Raw genomic sequence first — 20,385 nt, forward strand, 5'->3', positions numbered from 1 at the left:
ATATATATATATATATATATATATATCAAGGTATTCAACTCAAAATCCCTAGATGTAATGACCCTAGATGCGCCCTGTGTGGTTATATTATTGAAGGGAATTCTTTTGATTTTAATGGCAAAATGTTCAAAATAAAAACTAATATGTCATGTGATATACAAAATGTGATTTATGTATTAGTATGCAATGGATGCAAACAATATTATATAGGCCAAACTGGCGATAAACTTAGAAATAGGCGATCTGTCCATGAACAACAAATGCGAGACCCCTCAACAAGACAGATGCCTTTAAGTAAACATTTAGATGAATGTTCACATAATGAACCAAAATTTAAAATATTTCCATTTTATAAGCTATTTTCGAACAATATTTCAGCTAGGTTAGCAAAAGAACAACATTTTATACATGTATTTAAACCCAAATTAAATTTCATTTAATATTTATTGACGTTATGACGTCATAATTGATATGACGTTATCTCCATGACATTTTGACGTTGTAATATATTGTATTATGCCCTGATGAGCTATGCGAAACGCGTTGGCTAAATCAATATATATTTAAAATCCCAGACACGTGTTTTTACTTTTATTATATATATATATATATATATATATATATATATATATATATATATATATATATATTTATATATATATATATTTGATAGTGATTTTTTTCTCAGAGAAGTTGATATATCGTTTTAATTTGATTAGTTTTCATTCAAAATGATGTTTTTACTAATTAATATCATAGCCACAAGCTAACCACCTGTGCTAATGAGTACCTGTTTATGCGAGAACATTTCAATAAATCCAGATAATTATGTCCGTGGTAAACAGTTAAGTACGCAGAACAAGCGAACACAGCACTACACCTTTTAGTTTATTACATGCATGCGCCAATTTTTTTTAATGAACACGTACATTTTTACTGAACACTTATTTATTTAGGAAACCTTGTAATGAATTTATTATAACAATGCATGCTATTAAATCCGCTAATATTTAAAATGAGAACAGTCAACACGTTTCAATTAATCATCATTTGCACTGAAAACGTGCTCCAAAGTTCAGAAGTATTTCCCGGACAAGATTTTATCTTTAAACTCGTTGACCAACTTGGTCATGTCTTTGTTTTCCGTGCGAACGAGGCGTAAGGCGGTGATCAGCTGATTCTGAAGGACTTTCTTTGCCTGAAGCAGAGCGTCAGCCGGGCACTTCCGGAACAGGTCATACTTTGGGCCAACAGGCGGCTCGTAGCCGGGGTACATCTGGGTAACCAGCGGGTTGGAGTAATAGAAATGGGGCAAGTGCTTAGCGTCCAGGGCCGCTTCCAGCAGACTTATGAAGTACAGCAGAGCGTCGTATGTGTTGTTAAGGGCAACGGTCGGACGCAAGTGACATGTGAACATGACTTCGTACAGCGCGATCTGTTTCAAGTGGTACGATTTCAGCACGGTTACAAGTTGGGGTGGCGACTGTTTTTTATCCTTGGCTAGCGTCTTAGCTCTTACGAAGTACGTCTTCATAATGCGCAAAGCTGTCAGAATGTACTGCCCCCTTGCAGTGGTCCTGATAACATCCAGCGTGTGTTTCTCGTAGCCCGAGGAGTTGATATGCCACACCAGGGTTTTCTCTGTCTCAGAGACGAATTCTAGCATTTGGTTCATGTCTCCCTCCACCCATTTGCAGACCGCGTGGATGGGGCAACCGAGGCGGGTACCTTGGTACGTCGTTGTTGTGTCCTCTCGCAATTTCATAGCAGGAACTATATCCAGGTCAATCTCGCCTGTTCCGTCTTCCGATTTTCTAAGCTTACCTGCCACCATAAGTTGGTTATGAGCCTCTTCATTGAGATGAATAGTGATGTTTATAGCCGGCGGATTCTTTTTTCTGGTGATGCTAAACTCAACCTCTTTGTTGTCTCGTATCTTTTTTTCAACAATTAGGCTCGCCGCATCCACGATTGAAGTCAGTATCTTCTCGTGAAGGTTCTTCGAGCTAAGGAACAACTTCCCATTCAACTTTACGAACACGCTTTTTTTGCAAAGCTTCGGAAAGGTTTTCTCCAAGTTTTCCCATTTGTCGTCGATCTCGAAGAAACAAAACCCGGGGATTACAACAGAGGATTTCGTCACCGGCTTGGACACTAGCTTCAAGCCTTCTATTTGAAACTGAATGACGGAATCGTACTCGTTCGGCCAAATGACCTTGAGTGCGTCCCGAGAGCTGCCTTGCCGGATGTAAGACTCGATCCTAAGACGCTCATACTTGACGGCCTCCGCGCGCATCGCGTTCTGGAGCTCTTTCATGACGTAATCAACGGCCTCTCGAGAGCGTGCCCACGGCTTTGACCCGAAATCTATGTCACCTGAAAGAATAACACTCGTTGTTTACTCTTACTACCATTCTATTCCGGTAGCATTTTTATACTTTGTGTCTGCATTACACATATTTCTTAAGTAAAAATGATAACATCTTCTTAATCACTATGCATTCAAACCTGGGTGATAATGATATTTTTTGGAAGTCAATCATGATACGTTGTTATGGCCACTTTACCGCGTTTTACACATGAAATACTAGTATACATATAAAATGTAAAACAACACTTATTATGCGCATTTAAATACAGTTTACATAGCCCGAATATACTAGAAAGTAACTCGCAAGGTATTTCACAGCTATAACAATATAAAGAAGTGAAACTCCAGCTGCTGGAGCAGTATTGAATTTTCATTAAAAACAATTAGTTGGTCCTTTATTTAAGGCAAGTGACCGATTGCCCAAACAGTACAAAACAGCACAATACAGCACAATACAAACCAACATAAACACAAAATATGAATAAAGCTGGGGTCACCGCCTTGGAACGGTCAATGCAAAGCATTGGGGGTTTAAACCTGGTTATAGAGCGCTCAACCTCACACTTGGCCCAGCAATATTCATAATACATTTAAGTGTTAATAAAATTTAACGTCATAGCATTGTAACTCAAATCAAACAATAATAAAAGGGAATTAAAACGCATTCAATTTAATTACTATTTAATTACTCAATTGCATTGAATATACAAGAGTAACAAAATTACAACTTTTTGACGAACGATCAAATAAAACTATTAACAATTGTCAACTACATTCCTTCTTTATAGAAAAGATTTGAGAATATAGAATCATATAGTTAATATCTCAGAAAATCATCGCGCAAATTCAGGAAGAAGCAGCAATAATGGGTGTAAAAATTCCATATTACATAGCTTGGTTGTTTATGTGACTGCTAAACAAATTAAAAATAATTAAATCAAACAAGAAACGCCTATCAGAGAGAAAATATAAATAAAATGGAACGTTATAAACCCAATGACCAACGCATGTAGATTACAACTGGGGAAGTCGGTCGTATGACGTCACAAAAATCCATAATGACATAATGACGTGAACAAATTCCAAGGGCAGGACTAAATAAAAATATTAATGGGGCTGTGCTACTAATAAAACAAGTTTAGGTGATTTAATATTAAGAAGCAAATGAATAAAATGGTAATTCCATTAAAGCGACATTATTGGAATCAAACAGTATATAGGTGTTTTGACAACTGAAGACAGAAATGATTTGATGTACGATTTGAGTCCAAATGTAGTTTACATGCAGATTTGTTCATACGACACAATGACACAATTTTATTCAACAGTGAAAAATGCCTATAATGTAGTATTCATGCAGATTTGTTCATACGACACAATGACACAATTTTATTCAACAGTGAAAAATGCCTATAATATCACTAATGATTCCAAATTTTAAGGGAAGAAAGATATAGTGAATCGAAAACCATCAAACACGTGTTTTTAAGTACATAAGCATCGTATCCTTTTGATAAAAACAAGTTAATTAAATTGAAAAGTTTAATATGAACATTTGGTTTAACATATTTTAATTTGCGGACACGCTTCAAAACATCTTCGTAAAATGATGGATGGGAGATTCCATTATTTAAATGCCATTTTAAAGAAACATTATATTTTAAAATTAAATCACCATACTTAGAGTAAAATCTAGCAAATTTATTTCTTAGGTTATGATACAAAAAGCCTTGTTTTAGCAATTTTTTAGTTAATATTAGATTACGATCATTAAAATCTTTAATACACGAACATACTCTGGCATAACGTACCAACTGCGAAATGTAAATACCATAGGAAGGTCCTTTAGGGATGTTGCCATCTAGAAACGGAAAATTTACAATTTCAAAGTTAAAATCGTCCCGTTTGTCGTATAAACTAGTTTTGATCAAATTATTATTAATAGTTAAATGTAAGTCTAAATACGCAGCGTCTGTATTGGATATACACGATCTATTTAAGACTAGTTCTTTTGGGTAGATTTTGTGAATATATTGTTCAAATAATGGATTATCTAAATTAAGTATGTCATCAATGTACCTACTAGTAAGGTTAAAACAATTAATCAAATCTACTTGCTTAGTTTTAGATAATTCTAACATAAATTCGCTTTCATAACAATATAAAAAAAGGTCAGCTATAAGTGGCGCACAATTAGTACCCATAGGAACGCCAATAATTTGTTTAAATATTTTACCATTAAATTCAACAAACAAGTTATCCAAAAGAAAAGTAAGTGCTGCACAAAAGTCAAGACCAGTCCAAATGATGTAATTATCTAATATCTGATTAGTAAAAAAAGCTGTTTTAGTGTTTAAAGCTAGATACAAACATTTCTCTCTAGCAAAAGTTTTTTCAATCAAAGAAACAAGTTTGGATTTTATTAAAGCGTGAGGAAGCGTTGTATATAGTGTCGAAAAATCATAAGTACTTACCTGTGACACCTTATATTTTTTATTTTCAATTTTATCAATAACTTCTAAGGTGTTTTTTATTGACCAAAATAGGTTAATATTACTATTTTCATAAGAATTACTGGAAACAAATATTTTTCTCTAGATATACAATTATTATATTAAAGCAGGAGTTATACCAATACTGTTTTCAGGCATGCTGATAAGGATGCATAAGGTAAAAATTTCGATATGTATGTTTGTATTAAAATTACGTCACATTGTCCCTATGTGCTAGGCCAAACACAGGGTATCCTACATGTAATACAAACTTGTATTTCTTATGAAGTACGTAACATACTATTTCATGCATTTACGATTTAACAAGCTATAACAAGAGTAACTCGCATGTCAACTTCAATATATTTACATTCTGTCAGGGCATTAATGTTAACTTACTTACTCCATGTATGATTCACGTACCAATATACTCGGATTCCTTTAAACTCTTAATCCAACCTTGATCGCAACCGTCGAAGTTGGCTACTGGCTTAACCCATTCGTTGAAGTTGGCGCCAATATGTTTGGGATCTAACTGAAATGACCATTCGGTAACCTCGTAAATTAATAATGTCCGCTACGAGGCATGGTTTACTGAATATGTAAATTAATGTTCGCCAAAAAAACCCATACGCATCTCGTCACATCGCCATTGCATTGAAGCAGAATATGTAGATGATCTTAAATATTGATCTTTGATTTATTCGACGTACTAGAATTTTTGTCACGGACATGGCGTGTCAACCATCTGCCAATAGACTCAGTATAAAGTAATATAAATTATTTTTCGTTTTTATCAAATTAATGTCAATGTTCGAATATAACCAACTTGATGTGCCATACATTACATTCATTTAAGTATATGTTTACATACGCTCACCCGCTCAAATGCTCTGGATACGTCACCATTGCCCGCCGCCATAACAGTCGGAACTACTCGAGTGTCTTCGGTAATCGATGGAATTTTAAACTCCCCAAAATGTTCCAACTGTTTCCTGCAGTTTATTCGTCGGAGTTCTCGCTCTTAACGCACTTTCAGATTATAATCGGTACCTGAAACATAATTCAGAGCCTTAACGTTCTTTTTAATGATTATTAATGTTGAATTCCACCCTAAGCCACTGGCTAAATAACAAAAACTAATATCATGTGCTGCGTTCATTAAAGGTAAACTAAACATGTTTTCCTTTTATAAGCTTGTTAAATTGTCGTTAAAAGTCATATGATGTTATTATGTGTGTCCATGCGTATAATATAATTATGTGCATGTATGTGAGCGTCTGCATAAACTACATAACGTTATGGTTTCCCACAGCTTTACCGTGCTATTATTAGCACTTGCTGGATCTAAAATCGATAGGTAGCACATGACGGTGAATCAAAAACACACTATTCTACACAATTCTTTAATATAGCGCGATGCATTGTGACATCATTATTGTATATTTAGAATTGTTGTCATAATCGATAAATTGTGAAGCTCCTGAATTGTACTTTAGGTTATATGGATACTCGTCTTCTTCAGTATCTGCATACATTTCTTATTCTTGTATTGAACTTAAAAATATATACAACATGGTATTAATTCAGTGCATCATTTGAAGGAAAAGTATTAGATTGTGGGGCTGGAAAACATATTTCTATAGAATGCCTATTTTAACAAGAGCTGTCAGAAGACACTGTGCTCGACTTTTCGTGTACTTGACAGTATAACGTAAGCAATCATGGGGAAATTGTTCATACTCAATAAGGTCAAGGTAATATAGTCATATTCAAACTGGAAGAGGACCATAATTGAAACATAATGATCGCTTATGTTTTAAAGAAGTGGTACACTATAGACGATTCTGAGTTCAGGTATATTTTCCACAATCTATTGAACATTTGTAAAGACATAAAACACACTAATAAGATTATATATCAAGTTTGATAGCAATAGCTTGGTTGGGATGGTTTGACGGTCTTTCAAAAATAAAATAATACAAATAAATAATTGTTTTTTTTTACCATGTTTAAAAAAAACAATAATTTTTGTGTGGGGAGGGGGTATAATGTGCGGGTGTGGTCATTTATTAGATGATATTTCAAAAATAAGAAAAAAATATTTTTTTTTTTTTGGGGGGGGGGATTCTGGGGTGGGGCGTGGGGGATGGTTTGGGTGGAGTCCATTGTGGTATGTCAGGTAAGTGTTGTTTTGTCAAAGTATGAATCAAATCTGATCCTAAATAAAGAAGGTATGACAATATTAGCAACATTTTCAACTTGCCAGGTACAGTACCCTCACGATAGTAAGAAAGTATTTGAAGTTTGAAAGCAATAGCCTTGATACTCTATTCAAAGTTACTTAGTCAAAAAAGGGCCATAATTTCGTCAAAATGCCAAGCAGAGTTATGCAGCTTGTCCTGCACAGCCCCCTTATGATAGTTTGTAAGTGTTGCAAGTATGAAAGCAATAGCTTTGATACTTTAGGAATAAAGTGGACCTAAACACAAAACTTAACCAAATTTTCAATTTGTTAAGTTTAAAAAGGGGCATAACTATAAAAATAATGCTGACAGAGTTATGCAACTTGACAAACACAGTTGTCTTTTTGTCATAAAGAAGTATTCCAAGCTTGAGTTAATTATCTTTGATAGAGTTTAAGTTATTTGACTTTATAAAAAACTTTAATCAACGGCGACGGCGACGCTGACGCCGGGGCGAGTAATATAGCTCTCATTTTTCTTCGAAAAGTCGAGCTAAAAAGGAATTTGTAGAATGCCTTCTTATGTAAAAAAACAATATCAAGTTGAATACGGTGGTATGACTGTTTCCCATTTCGTAATCATGCAATACTAATTTTTACAAATGCAAAAATATATAGGGGGATATGAATACGCGTCTTCTTCATTATCTGCTAATCTTTATTCAGCATGTTTCTTGCATTAAACTTAAAATAAAAACAACATGGTAGCAAAGCATTCTTTTACAGAACAGTATTGCATTCTGGGGTTCGAAAACATATTTCAATGCGATGATTATTTTAAACTTGAATTTTTTTAAATTTTATAATGCCTTTGTGTGCAAAAATAGCAAGGGACATACGGTTGCATGACTTTGTTCATGTAAGTTATCATGAAATACTAATTTTTAAAATGCAAAAAAATGTCAATACAAATGCAACTAGTCATTTAAAGTATTAACAAAATGTATTATAAAACAGGTCAAGTCAGTTTAAGAAAGGAGTATAAAAGTTAACCTAAAAATCTTAGAAATGTGCCTTGAAAAAAATTTGGTTGGCATTTTTTAGGCATGGCTTCTTTTTATGTTTTTCGGTATCTACATTCCCTCTGCTGAAAATCTAGATGGGATGTCACCTCAGGTGCTTGCCATCCTTTGAATTAGGTCAAAGACCAATGGGTACAGTTTTCAGTTGTTTAGGAGATGAAATCTCATTGTGATTTATAACCAAAATTGAAAAGTTTAAAGCAGTAATATTGCCTGAAAATGAACCTGCTTGGATCTTATTAAAATTGTATCTATTCTAGTGTTCACTTATATAGGTCAAAAGGTCATTTAGTGCACTTTTATGCCCAAATAAACATGACAGCTGGCATTGAAAATCAACAGAATAAAATATTATGTTCAAAAAGTATTTTTTAAACAATGAAATAGTTTTTGCTAATTTTTGCTAACTCTATAAACATATTTGTAAAGTAAAAAGAAATATTTAAAGGATCCATTATTTATACAATGAAGTACAACGTACGCTTAAAAAAGACTGAAACTCGTTTGTGTATTTCAGTATCTTATTACATTGTTTTTAAGTGTACATTCTTCATCCTGTTTAAACTGCATATATCTTATACTGCTGATCTAATCCCTTGCGAATTACTGAGTACTAGATAAATTCGACAAAGAGAAAAGTGAAGTGAAGAACTTTTCTATCTGGAATTCCTACCTACATTTTTTGACATCCTTATGCAGTTCATTAAAGCCCAACGAATAGGCGATTGGCTGTTGCATATTGAAGCCTTTCCGAGATGCTACCGTGGCGTATGGTGTACGACCACACAAATTATGCCCGTTTGGGTCCTGTATATCTAGCAGATATTAAAGCATTAGAATATGCAGCACCTGAAGTGTTCAAAGAGTTTATTGAAGGTCACTTTGTAGTCAGACTGAAGGAAAAAGCATTCAACGGAGTACATGTCGACCAAGCTACTGAGTGGATAAACATAGTGTGTAAAACGACAGGTGGTATTATTGGAATAACAAGACAGGACACGGCAAGAGATAGGTTTTGTATTACGAGGTCAGTAAGATCTGAGGTTTTCAATAGTACCATGACATTGTTCAATCAAAATGATGATGACGAAGATATTGGAATATTTATGAATAGAGCAGATGGAACTTGTTCGAGAGTTTCTTCAGAGGAAGAGTGCATCAAGAAAATGATGCAGCTCTTTGGTTCATATGATATATTCGGAGCATGAGGAGGAGATCAGACTGTTTTCAATAGCATCTAAGGACGTTGCAACTAATGATATCACAGACGATGTATTAACCAGTGAAAGTTGAGGTAAAACATTACTCAAGAAATTTGCAGAGAAAAGGCTGAAAGAGCAAAATGTTGAATTGTATGCTCCTATTTAAAAGGTACAGTCCAAAAGATTTGCATATCTCTATAAGGAGACAGTCAGTGAAAAGCACAAAGCGACAAAGATTTTAAAGACTGACAGAAAGCTAATGCAGAGACTTTTCAACGCAGCTAATTCAGGGAGAGCCGTAGAAACAGCATCTGTACAAGAACATGAACTTTCTGACGTGCAATTATCATTTGCAAAGGCTAGTGGGAAAATGAATGAAACACAGAAATCAAACATACTCCAAGTGCTTACAAAGGACAATAATATAGTGACGCCTCAAGTTGTTCCGACAGCGACTGATGCAACATGTGCAATAATTGATGGACACGCGTCAATACAGAGTTTAAGTAAGCCTAAGGAATTTCAAACATTTGGACACTATGCAACTGTTTTTGTAACATCTGTTTAAATGCATTTCAGCCCAAACACTACCCGAGTTGATGTAACTTTTGATCGATACTTTGGAAGTAAATATATCAAAGAAGCAACGAGAGTTAAGAGAAAAGGAAAGCGTCGACCTATTAGGAAGCTCATAACAAGTCCAAATTTTCCTCTTCCGCAAATATGGGAACAGTATATCACAGACGATGACAATAAAGCAAACTTTGCTAATTTTCTCTCAGATAAATTGCTAAAACAATCAGAAAATCTTCCAGCAGGATCAACTATAGTTGTAGTAGGTGGATGTACAGGTGATGTTGATTCAAAGTTGAGTACTTTTGATGCGACAAACCTATGTGTAAATCATGAGGAGGCAGATACGCGGATGATATTGCACTCAAGGGACGCTATTGATAGAGGCTACAGGCGTTTAGAAGTATTAGTAGAGACACTGACGTTCTGCTCTTGTCAATATACCACCTTGGGGTTGACGCCGAGGTTTATATGATATCTGGTACAGGCAAACAAAAATGTTATCCTGTGCACACAATATCTGAAAAACTAGGTGACAATGTCAGAAGGAACATTTGGGGGTTTCACGCATTGACAGGATGCGACACCATGTCTGCTCTAAATGGAATAAGTAAGAAAACCGCCTGGGTGAAGTATATCGCACAACCTGATACATTATAGGTTGTTGGTAGAGATGGTTTGCTCTAGCAGTTTCTAAATTTCTAAATTTATATATTGTGAATGTAACGTAGATCACACATGTTTACTTGTAACTATACTTTCATTGTTTTTAAAGTCTCGTCATTGTGTCATACTATTGATAGGATAATGCAGATAATGCAGAAATAATTTTGGTTCTTATTATAAAAAAATGTTATATTATAAACACAACAAGTATTAAAAGTCTAAAAATGAACATTGATTTCTTTTAATTTAGGTAACGTAATTTACAATGTTAGGAACATACACTTAAGATACAACAGAGAAATACTCTTTTCATCATCAAAGTATCCATCTCTCATTGAAAAGTTACTTACAAATATATAATACATGGATCTTTGGTTGGTCTCAACATACACTGCAATTTACGTTCCATACGGTATACAAAACTGGACTTGATGACGTTTGACCTACTTATGAAAAGCCAAAATCACTTACAAATGAGATAACCCTTCAAGTATCAAATATAAGTCAGTTCAGGAGTAAAATCAGTAATAGTATCTGATATTTCACAATTTTGGCAAAGTTACCTCAATTTTTAAAGCAAAATGCACTCATTGACCTTTTGACCTAATTGCAGGGTCGTCAAGCATCCCAGAGGGTGACATCCCCTCCAGAATTGTTTTAAATGTATTTGCAATCATTTTAACATAAAAGGAAGCCATGCCTAAGAAGTGCCATCAGATGTAAGATTTCAGGAAATTTTAGGCCAACTAAAAAAAGCTAAACACTTGAATGAAAAAAATCAAGTGCAGCTACAAACACATTCATTTGAAATTAATATTTGTTTGTAATTGTTTTCATTGTGTTTACTGAGCAGAACAATGTTTCAAAATGCACCATGCATCATGCCTGAAAAAAGTTTCGGATTCTACACCTTACGTTTTTGAACAAAATGAGCAATTTCTTGATATCAAATGTAAATTATACACCCGATTCTTCTATACAAGTACTTGTGTCAATACTTTAACGAAAAAAGAACTGTTTATGAAAATGTGAATCTCAATTTGACTGAAATTTAAGTTTTTACTTATTTCTGTAACAGCCACAATGTTTTCCTGACATACACACACTGAAATAACGTGCATGTTCACCATTTAGCCTGCAACCAATTATTTTGTTCGAATAAAATTAAGCAGATATAAGGTACATATTCCATATATGGAGCACTACCAAATTTCATCAATTTAGCTTAAGTATTTATTTGAGTATCACAGGATCCAGATTTAGACGGACAGAATGACATACGGACGGACCGGGGATAATTTATCGTCCTCTCCGGTTACACCGTTTGGGGACTAAATACAGTGGCTATGTAACAAATAAGACATTAATCGTCCTTTTGGTATCGCATGTTTGTACTCAAGTGGGTAGCAGAGCGTCAAGATAAATCCGACAGATAAGCTTGACGATTGACACCTAATATTATTTGTTGTCCGTTCGTCTTGACAACAGCTCGTAAGAAGGCGCAATCGCGATATAACGACCTTATATTTTATTATATTTGCGTGCTTTTTTGCGTTCTTTTGCGTTAACGTTGAATGGCGGCAACACGAAAATCACCTTTTTATAAACATATATATAATTATGTGTCGTTCTGGTGTGTAATCATATTGGCGTCCTTTTAACGCACTAACAGCCAGAACAATCCGGTCGAATTCAGACGCCATACAATCAGAATATTGTGCAACAGCTGGAACATTAATCAATTCCTTTACATCACTTATAAAACCATGCATGCATGAATACAGATGATTTAAACGTGCATTAGGTTAAACAATAATGTTCATCGATGTAACCTCTAAATTGTTGTTTAAACGTAAATACAAATTTACCTTGAGTAAATAAAATCCCAAATACACCCACTGGCTTTATCTGCATTTATTTTTAGCTACATAACCGCTGTGCACGTGAAGCAATATGCCGTTGAAAAGCAGATAATGTGCACTTCATGATTGTGCAATGTAGACACCCACTGTACCGCTTACGGCGATCCTTACGTGTCATAAGAACGTACGACAATTAGTAACATGTCTTAAGACCTTGGGCATCTTTTTAAATTGTTTGTGTAAACCCACCTAAGAAATATATGAAACTGAACCAAATAAATATTCTCTGTCGTCACCAAAAATCGATTTAAGACGAATTTTCTAAAAACGTTTTTTTACCGCATTTATGACCCTCAAACAAAAACTATCCCAAAGATGATTAATTTTTAATATGTTGGAAACATTATGCTGTATTTTCTTTCACCTACCAGGTTAGCCCTCAGCTTCGCGTCCTGCACGCGCACCACAACGAATTCCACGACATGGCAGGCAAAGCTTTTGGAAAAGCAATAGGTGAATAAAATAAATGATGTATATCTAGTATATAATAATGCTTAGGATAGAACGACGTTTGGATACACACTATTTTTGTAACAAATAGCATTTCGATAGTCGGACACCTCAGTATACATTATGTTACCACTACATCATATCAAGAACCGTAGACGATTTGAGCTTACCTGGGTTCCGACGATGCTCAGGTCAGGAAAGTATTTGATAGACATATTTATATGTGTAGAGGGCTAAACGTTCGTTTAGCAACGTTCTATTCGAGTGTTTTAAGGCATGGCCGGAAAAGTATAGGACAATTTAATAGATAAATGTAATAGAAAAAGCTCGAACAGTGTTCGGCAATCCAATCGGTGACTGTAATAGAAATTGCTCGAAAAAGGTTCAACTTAACAAATGGTCACACAATATTAACACAAACACCATTTTAATGTACCTGATACATCGATTTTTGTGTATTTTAAAATTGTTATGGATTCTTAAGTTATTGTATTTTAATGCAATCAATCTGCATACACCATATTGAGAAAAAAAACTTGCTGAAACAAAAGGACCATTTACTGCATTGGAAACAACACGGTGTTTTGCTTTACTGAAAACCCTTACTTAACATTTAATGTTTTATTCATAAATTATAATTAAAATTGTTTCCGTGCGCATTTGTTTGTCGTAGCAAGTAAGACCTGTATCGCCGAGCTGGACCTGAGTTGGAACCACTTACGGCAACGGGGAGCAGTTGGATTTGCTAAGGGTCTCGATGTAAGTTTGCAATATCATTCGTATACCATAAACCGGGTATACATACTTTAAAGCTTAAAAACGTTGAATCGCTTCTCAACTTACATGCGTTCTTATAAGTACGGGTTCACATAGAGGTCGGACAAAGGCAGTGACGTTACGCAATCTTTAAGAAGAACGGTCAAATGGAACTTCCAGGCGAAAACGAATTCCACAATTTTGACGGCATTGGCTGAGCTGTTAAAATAGTGGCCGAACAGTACACTTTCATTATCATAGTCACCATAATAACAACTTCTTTCATTTACACGATGCCAGCCCACAAGTTTATATTTCTTCGAAAGCAAAATAAAACATAATATTCATGATCCTACTTCTTGTTCATGAACAAGTCGTGAAATAATGTCATTGTTTTGCAAAACTTTAAGATGTCGCTTTTTTACTATTCAGTAGTGAAATGACGTCATAGCGTGGCTATAAAGTCATTGATTTGACTTTCGAAAAAAAAACTGAAACTGAAACAAGATTCATTTGTCAGAGTAAAGGTGTCCTATGGAAGTTTGAAATTACATATAGTATCGTCTCTGTTAAAGTTCTACGAATTGAATTGAAATTCTCTGCATTTTATCGGTGTTTTTTGTGGCCTTTATGTTTTTAAGTGATCTGAAATATATTCTGCAAAATACAATATTGAGAAGATCTTGATTATCTATTGATAGCTTCTAAAACATTATCAGTAGATTTTACTGTAAACAGATCTAGAATCTTGATATAGTATCTTACTTAAAATACTCTTCTTCGTTTCAATGCTCTATGAAAGTTATAATGACGTCGTATGTGCTTGTCTAAAATTACGTCACTATGTAGCTCTTCCGTACAATAACTAAATTCAAGCAGATTCAGTGGACACACGCTTCATACATATATATGTACATATCGTTAGGGCCCCAGCTTGGCTGCTTATAGCGCCCCCTCAACCGTCATGGTCAGGAACCCACGTTATATCGGGCATTATTGTATATTTTATCTACCTTGGAAATGTCCAATCTTTTCTTAAAGGTGATCAATGTCGACGCTGGTAAAAGGTTCCATGGTTTGCATACCCTTTGGGAGAGGAAGCGTTTCCTCACATCTATTTTAATGTCTTTTTGTTAAGTTTAAGTGAGTTTCCTTTTGATGTATTAGGATTAAGATAGAACAAACTAGAATTCTTTGCGTGATCAAGATCTTCTTTGTCAAGCAACAGCTTATACTCCTAAATCATGCTTCCACGAAAACGACGATATGCCAATCTTGGGATCTTTAAAACTTAGAATCGTTTTGGGTACGGTAAATGCTAAACAAAATTGACATGATTAGCTGACCTCTTTTATACTCGCTCTATACTTGCTATATATTTGGTAAATCTACGATGCCATACCAGGTTTCCATACTCCAGATGTGGTCTTATCATTGCCTTGTAGAGTTGTTTAAATTAGTTTATATTTATATGTCGAACCGTTCATATCACTAGCCTTATCAAACTGCTTGCCTTGTTAATACATTTATTAACATTCTCACTTAAGTCGGTAGAAAATAATATTCCAAGCAGTGCCGAATTAATCAACGTGGGGCCCATAGGTAGTGCAACTTTTGGGGCCCACGCCCGAGACCCTAGTCGGCCTAGTGGCTTCTAGAACGCCACTGCTTTTATATTCTACTCCAGCCTTAGCTCCATCATAACATCTTGAAAACAAAATCACCATCAAAACGATACATGTAAGGTTTTGCAAAAAATAAATAAGTATATTTTTCACTTGGTTAGACAATGTCAAGTCTTTATCGGAACATGACATGGATATAAAATAAATGGCTTTTTTAAGTCATTAGATTAAGCCAGGAAAGTAAAATAAAATATCATGGTCTCATGGGCCCATAGGCATTCGCTTACTCTGGCTAATGGGTAATTAGGACAGTATATAAGTATTTCCGTGGATGTGTTCATAGTCTAAAGGTACTTCAGCTAACCTGAATAACTTTGTGTGATCAGCAAAATGCGGATAAGGCTTGTGCTCATGTTGTCAAAATCATTGATATATATATGTTTGCCCGAATACACTGCCTTGAGGTACGTCACTGGTAACTTTGACTAATTTCGACATATCCCTATTCACAATAACTCGCTGCTTTCTAGTAAAAATGTGTGCTAGCTTAGCAATTTACCATCCATACATATGATGTAAGCTTCTTGATCAATCTAGCACGGGGCACGGTATCGAATGCTTTTCTTAAGTTAAAATATATGCAATCAAACCATTTTCCATCATTTAACCATTTTTTCCAAGTCTTAAATGAATGAATAGAACGAAAACCATAGTGAATATAAACGAAACTAATTAATATTGATCATTCATATTGCTAAAACAGTTTCCTCTGATTAGTTTCCATCATTTAGCGAGTAATACAAATCAAACTTATAAGACGATCATTTTAAACCTCTTCGCTTGATCCGTTTCAAACAAAGCTTTAACATGTCCAATGATCGACAACTTCACCATCTAGACATGATTAAAAAAATATATTTCAAAGGTGTAAATATAGCGGGTTTAGTAACTCTAAGTACTCTTGGATGTAATAGATCCGGCCCTGAAGCCTTTCCTAATTGTTCAATTATTTGAAGAATCTGCTCTTCACCAATCTTCAGATCATTAATCGTATGTCAATTGCTCCAGTTACTTATACATGTAATTGGCACATTTTAACATCTGCTTGCAAAAAAGCACTATTAAAGACATAATTGTCCCCTACCGATGAAACCGGAGGGGACTTATTGTTTGCGCTCTGTCCGTCAGTCAGTCTATCAGTCAGTCTGTCAGTCTTTCTGTCACACTTTTCTGGATCCTGCGATAACTTTAAAAGTTATTAATATTTTTTCATAAAACTTTAAACATGGATATATGGCAATATAGACATTATGCACGTCATTTTATTTTGTTCCTACGTCAAAAATTATGGCTGCTATGGCAACAAATAAAAAAATCTGACAATGGTGGAGCCGGTAGGGGACCTATATTGCTTGGCAATCGTCTTGTTTTTACTATGTCCGTCTGCTGAATGTAAACTAAAGATTCAAATTCTACCCATTAATTGCCGTTAGCGTCAGGATTTGTGTAAAGGCATGTAAGCCCCTCATGCTTTTCAATTCAAAAGCTATCGCTGTTGGTAGATTGGATTGGTAAATTGCTAATGAAAATTTCAGTGACATCAGTATTGCTGTTTCCACATATTTCAGTGTTATTTGTAAGATAGCGTAAGCAAGTACCTCTTCGAATTATTTCGGTGTTACTTTAAATGTTAATGCTTGAATCACTTCATACATCTGAAGCACCGCCATCACTATAAACTATTGCCTCTATGGATTATAACTGCTATTATTTTTTCACTCGATCCGCCGCGTACGTATGCGGCGGATTTACTCCGCGAAAGTACGCGAGGTTAATACAGACTCGGCGTCGTTGCGCGGATCGATGCCGAGTGCCACGGCGATACGCCGCATGAACACACGATTCGGCCGCCGCGTACTAATAATCTGGCCATTGCGTAGCCGCGGATTATGTTTGTGCCGCGTTGGCTGTACTGTAGATACATTTTCAATAATCGCATTATACAGGTAAAGGTAAAACTTAAAACAAACGAACTGCTGTCAATTAAACTAAAAGTTTTTACATCTAATGAACTGAAAATATTAGAATAAACTAAACTTAATGAATTGTTAACTGTTTCTTATTTGTTATCTAACGTCGGCATCTAAGGGGGTCTTGTCCCGGGTCACGTCACGTGGATGACTGACTAGGATTTGTATTAGAATCGTAAATTTGGGGTGACTAACAATTTCTTACGTCATTTCTAGGTCTCGATCGTATGCTTCGAGCTTATTGTCTCTTGTTGGAGAATTTATGTTGGGAAATACAGGCTGTTGAGAGAGGATTTGAGTTATAGTTTTGGTGTAAAGTATACAAGTAGTTCCTCTTTTAGTTTCTTAAAAGCAATTGTTTAATAAAACACACGGCGTTTAGCAACCTCTTCTATCATTTTGATTTTTGAATAGTCTCTGCATATATGTATAGTCAGGCGTAACCCGAATTTATCTTTAAGCACAGGATTGCTCTGAAGGAATTTCAATTCTTCTTTCTTTCAAGAAACAACTTTCCCTAGTCGTGGTCTTGTGCTTCTTTTTTCACCAAGTCTAATTGTTTCTGTTGGTGTATCATTTCTTTTCACTGAGCCACATAGCTCATTCACCACTACACTATCATCAGATTTTCCATCCTCAGAGGATTCCTCATTTGATTCTGACAAGGTGTAAATGATAGATCACATTAGTCTTTTTTTTTACGTTCTTTCATGTCGAACTTGCTTGGTCTTATTGCTTTTTTAGTGTAACTCTGAACTTGGGACAATTTTGATGAACTGACTTTCGGTTTTCTTCATTCTCTCAATCATTTTGTTTTGTGATGTTTGTCGGCCTAGCTATTTAACCAAGCTTTTCACCTTAAATGACCTTAACCTAACGCCAGCAGACCCGAATAAAAACACTCCATTTATTTCATTGCCTGTATTTGAGCATAATCCCCCAAAACATTGGCAATATCACCGCGTCTTTGTAGTATATAATGTAACACGGATCAGTATAGGGAAATGCGGACTACTCTCTGCATGTTCATTTTGGCCCAATTACAATTACAGTGTACGCATTACCGGTAAATTCCGTCCAAAGATTTTCAGGGTAAGTGCTTGGTCAGTAAATCGTCAGGAGAAGACGGAATGTAATATAATACGGAATGTAATATTATAAAACGCCTTATGTTGATAACACAGTATTGCTTTCAAGATATCATATACAACGACTTTTAGTGAAAGAAATTAATGACAACCTATCGGTAAGTGCCATGTGTCTTGCATTGTGAGACAACTCTACCGAAACAGTATAACGTTCATGATAGAAGAGAAAACGTTTATTTATCTAGCCACACATTTATGACGTGTGCGGTCCGTCTGTAAATTTCAAATAACATGTGCGCTGATATATCGGCTGTAAAATAACATTTTATTTCTTAGTTATTCACAGTAAACCGGAACCGAAACTTTGCTAGGCCTTTAAAATAAACAACAAAGTGTCCGCATTGTTGCTATGATAAGACTAACTATATTACTAATTGATAAAGAATCAACGTTAAATCAGATTGAAAATACATAAACATTTAAATCTATATCCATACATCATAGAACAAGAGTAGCTTTTCGTTTAGTTTTATTATATTTGTACCCAGTAAAAACATTTATAACAGTTTATCTGGATCTTTTAAATCCATACCCATTCCAGAAAAATAAATCCATTGAGTATTTAAACATCGGTTGGAACGGGTTTGCTTTCGAGGGAAGCGTTGTCCTTTCCGACGTGTTACGTCACAACACGACGTTGGAGAAGCTCGATGTCTCGTGCAATCGCATCCACCCACCGGCACTGCTCGAGTTCATGAAGGGGCTGCTAAATAACAAGACACTGAAAGTGCTCATAGTGAGTGTTTATAACTGTATTTATAACATTAAAAAAATATCTTTAAATATGTAGTCCCTAGTCAATCTATTAAGAGGGATAGTGGGAAGTGATTCCCCGATAATTGTCAATATTTCATCGATTTGCATTGCATAAACGTTCGTAGTCCTCGTAACCGCTTTCTCCATTTATTATTAAAAATATATTTTACACCCTATGTACTAATATAGAGAGTTAAAAAGAGAACAGTCATTATCGAGATGTTCGGGAAAAGTAATTACTATGTCGTATATAATATGTAAAAAAATATATAAAGTAGGCCTAAATTAGACTACGTTAAAAAATGTATTATGATCCTATAAAATGCTTTCATATTTGTCAGTTGGACCGGAACCCCATCACGCCGTCGTTCGCTACTGTGCTGTTGGAAGGGATACAGAAGAACGCCAGCATGGCACTGGAGCAACTTAGCATGCAGGTACGGCATTTGGTCACTTGGATCCGTTCCCGTCAAGTTGCCAATTCACGTGTTCTAGTCAAAGTTCTGAAAGTGTATATCCCATGGTTTCGTGGTTCATGTATTGCACCTTTACATGTTACGAGTCCTATCGTACACATTGAGGCAGACGAACCGTTTAAGACATGTCAAATTTGTATGGAAATTTATTGCTCAAAGTTTGTATAGTGGTTTCTTCAGTTTTCATCGCCACATAATTCATACTGTCTATTATAGTATAAATCACATGTATTTTTTTTGTAAAACAGAATTGCGTTGGTTTCACAACAATGCATACCTCGACAAAATAAACTTGATACTTGTAACCTATAATTTATTATACATTTGAATGTCCTACATATTCATATTCTGGTTGCCTCGTGCATAATTTTCACGAGATAAATGTCACAATATAAGTACCGGCAAGTAGGTTAATTTATCAAACTATAGAACTTATTTTTGTTTGTTCCCAGTGTATTGTGGCGGACAAGGCTTTCCAAGGAGTGCTGGATGCAGTGCGCCAGGAACGCAATTTCCACGTGGTGTATGAAACGTCACTTCCGGTCTCATGCAGAAACAGAAATGACATGCTTAAAGAGGTCAGAAATGCAATCACGTGTAAACCTTTATCAAGGTATTTCGTTTAAACAACAATGACGCTTACGGCATATA

At 35.2% G+C, this 20,385-nt stretch overlaps 2 protein-coding genes across 3 annotated transcripts; one reads left to right on the plus strand and one right to left on the minus strand.

Annotated features, from left to right (window-relative positions):
* Positions 1-875: 875 nt before the first annotated feature.
* LOC127876200 (uncharacterized) lies at positions 876-12,561 on the minus strand. Of its 2 annotated transcripts, none has more exons than XM_052421256.1 (4): positions 12,440-12,561; positions 5,744-5,916; positions 5,287-5,398; positions 876-2,376 (listed from the first exon to the last, which is right to left on the minus strand). In XM_052421256.1, exons 2-4 carry the CDS (start codon positions 5,783-5,785, stop codon positions 1,076-1,078), a joined length of 1,455 nt encoding a protein of 484 aa, XP_052277216.1. In that variant the 5' UTR covers positions 5,786-5,916; positions 12,440-12,561; the 3' UTR covers positions 876-1,075. The 2 variants fall into 2 exon arrangements, with proteins under 2 accessions (XP_052277216.1, XP_052277215.1); XM_052421255.1 differs by having other exon boundaries at positions 5,738-5,916.
* Positions 12,562-12,915: 354 nt separating this feature from the next.
* Positions 12,916-19,765, plus strand: LOC127876750 (leucine-rich repeat-containing protein 74B-like). Its single transcript, XM_052422183.1, has 5 exons — positions 12,916-12,946; positions 13,617-13,702; positions 19,044-19,238; positions 19,600-19,695; positions 19,754-19,765. The coding sequence occupies exons 1-5, from the start codon at positions 12,916-12,918 to the stop codon at positions 19,763-19,765; spliced, it is 420 nt and encodes a 139-aa protein (XP_052278143.1).
* The last annotated feature ends 620 nt before the right edge of the window (positions 19,766-20,385 follow it).

Source organism: Dreissena polymorpha, chromosome 4, assembly GCF_020536995.1.
Source record: "Dreissena polymorpha isolate Duluth1 chromosome 4, UMN_Dpol_1.0, whole genome shotgun sequence".
Classification (NCBI taxonomy): Eukaryota; Metazoa; Mollusca; class Bivalvia; order Myida; family Dreissenidae; genus Dreissena; species Dreissena polymorpha.